The sequence below is a fragment of the Camelus dromedarius genome, chromosome 12 (genome assembly GCF_036321535.1).
Source record: "Camelus dromedarius isolate mCamDro1 chromosome 12, mCamDro1.pat, whole genome shotgun sequence".
In the NCBI taxonomy this organism is placed as follows: Eukaryota; Metazoa; Chordata; class Mammalia; order Artiodactyla; family Camelidae; genus Camelus; species Camelus dromedarius.
In genome coordinates this window covers 12,732,167-12,734,023 of record NC_087447.1, presented here as the reverse complement: position 1 = coordinate 12,734,023, position 1,857 = coordinate 12,732,167, and the positions used below count along the sequence as shown (strand labels likewise).

The window sequence follows — 1,857 nt, the reverse complement described above, 5'->3', positions numbered from 1 at the left end:
TGCATGAGACATAAAATATGAAATATGACTTGTACTTTTTGTGAACTAATAAGATATTCATTATTTTATAAGGTTTTTGGGAAATAAATTCTCAAAATATGCATGACTCTGAATCGTCTACTTAATTTTCCATACTTGCTTTTCCTCTTTACCAAATGATTGCAAAGTTGATTTACTAGACCTAGAACCTTGAGTTTAATAACTGAGATTAATACATAATTCCAGAAAATCTCATCCAAGGAATTGCCTTTGTCACACAATGACAGTCCTAGAAAATAATTCTTAAAGTTTGTAACCGTGTCTCTTTTTCTTGCCTGAAGACATGACTTTCCAAACTCTTACATGGCTCCTAGGAATTTCAGCCAAGTCACTGAGTTTATTCTCACGGGAATCTCAGACCGTCCAGACCTCCAGATCCCACTCTTCTCTGTGTTCCTGGGTGTCTACGGGCTGACCGTGGCAGGGAACCTGACCATCATCACTCTCACCAGTGTTGACTCTCGACTTCAGACCCCCATGTATTTCTTCCTCCGACAGCGGGCCACCATCAACCTTGGGAATTCTACAGTCATTGCCCCTAAGATGCCGATCAATTTTTTAGTAAAGAAACGCACCACCTCTTACTATGAATGAGCCACCCAGCTGGGAGGGTTCCTGGTTTTCACTGTAGCTGAGGTTTTCATGTTGGCTGTGATGGCCTATGATCGCTGCATGGCCATTTGTAACCCCCTGCCCTACGTGGTGGTGGTATCTCGGCGGGTCTGCCTTCTGCTGGGTTCCCTCTCGTACCTCTACAGCTTCTCCACTGCTGTTGTAGCTTCATCCTGTGTATTCTCTGTGTCTTATTGCTCTTCCAATGTAATCAATCATTTTCTCTGTGATATTGCCCCTCTGTTAGCATTATCTTGCTCTGATACTTACTTTGCAGAAACAGTGGTATTTATATCTGCTTCGACCAATTTGGTTTTTTCCATGATTATGGCTATCATATCTTATTTCAACATCGTTTTGTCCATCCTAAGGATACATTCAACAGAGGGAAGGAAGAAAGCCTTTTCCACGTGTGCTTCACATGTGGTGGCCGTGTCAGTTTTCTATGGGACGATGCTATTCATGTATTTACAGCCTCAAACTAACCATTCTATGGACACTGATAAGATGGCTTCTGTGTTTTATACCCTGGTGATTCCCATGCTGAATCCCATGATCTACAGCCTGAGAAGCAAGGATGTGAAGGCTGCCTTAAAGAGATTTCTGACAAATTCATGCTGTTCTTTAAGTAAATGTCATCTTAGCACTATAGGTAAATGAAGAGATGGTTAAGTTAGGCTGTCATTATGTCAGAGAAAGCTAAGTTTAGGAAGCTGATTTATAGGTTTGCAAGCAATCTTGGCAATTAAAAGGGGCTAAGATTTGGGAGGCGCTAATTTAAAAAATAAACTGAAGCTCTTGGAATTATGAGGTTGATACAGAAACAAAGCATTATTTACTCATTTTCTCATGGAGTGTGCAGTTAGCTAGATTGAAAGAATTATTTCCAGAAGTTTGGAGAGACACCAGCTTAAAAAAAGTAAGTTAAAATGGAGCAACAAATTAGTGATCGAGAAAAGTAAGTCTCTCTTTCTTATTCTTTGGCTCCCTTTTTTCCTTCCTGGGTATTTTTGGGTATAGTTGATCATGGCATCTTGAGGAACTAGAATTACAGATGGCTAAAACCCTCTCACAGCTGAGTTAGCAAAATTAAACTGACAAGTTGTTTAAAATAAAACCCCCTAAATCTTTCTTAGTATTGTTTGAATGAAAAAATATACACTTCCGATAAATTTATATTTTGAATGCTAATCAAATATGATTCAA

The 1,857-nt window shown here is 39.3% G+C and overlaps 1 protein-coding gene across 1 annotated transcript; it reads left to right on the top strand.

Moving 5' to 3' along the window:
• The first annotated feature begins 342 nt into the window (after window positions 1-342).
• LOC135322599 (olfactory receptor 8J3-like) lies at window positions 343-1,311 on the top strand. The gene is given in 1 exon segment (XM_064491875.1): window positions 343-1,311. A coding segment is annotated over 1 exon segment (969 nt).
• Window positions 1,312-1,857: the final 546 nt, after the last annotated feature.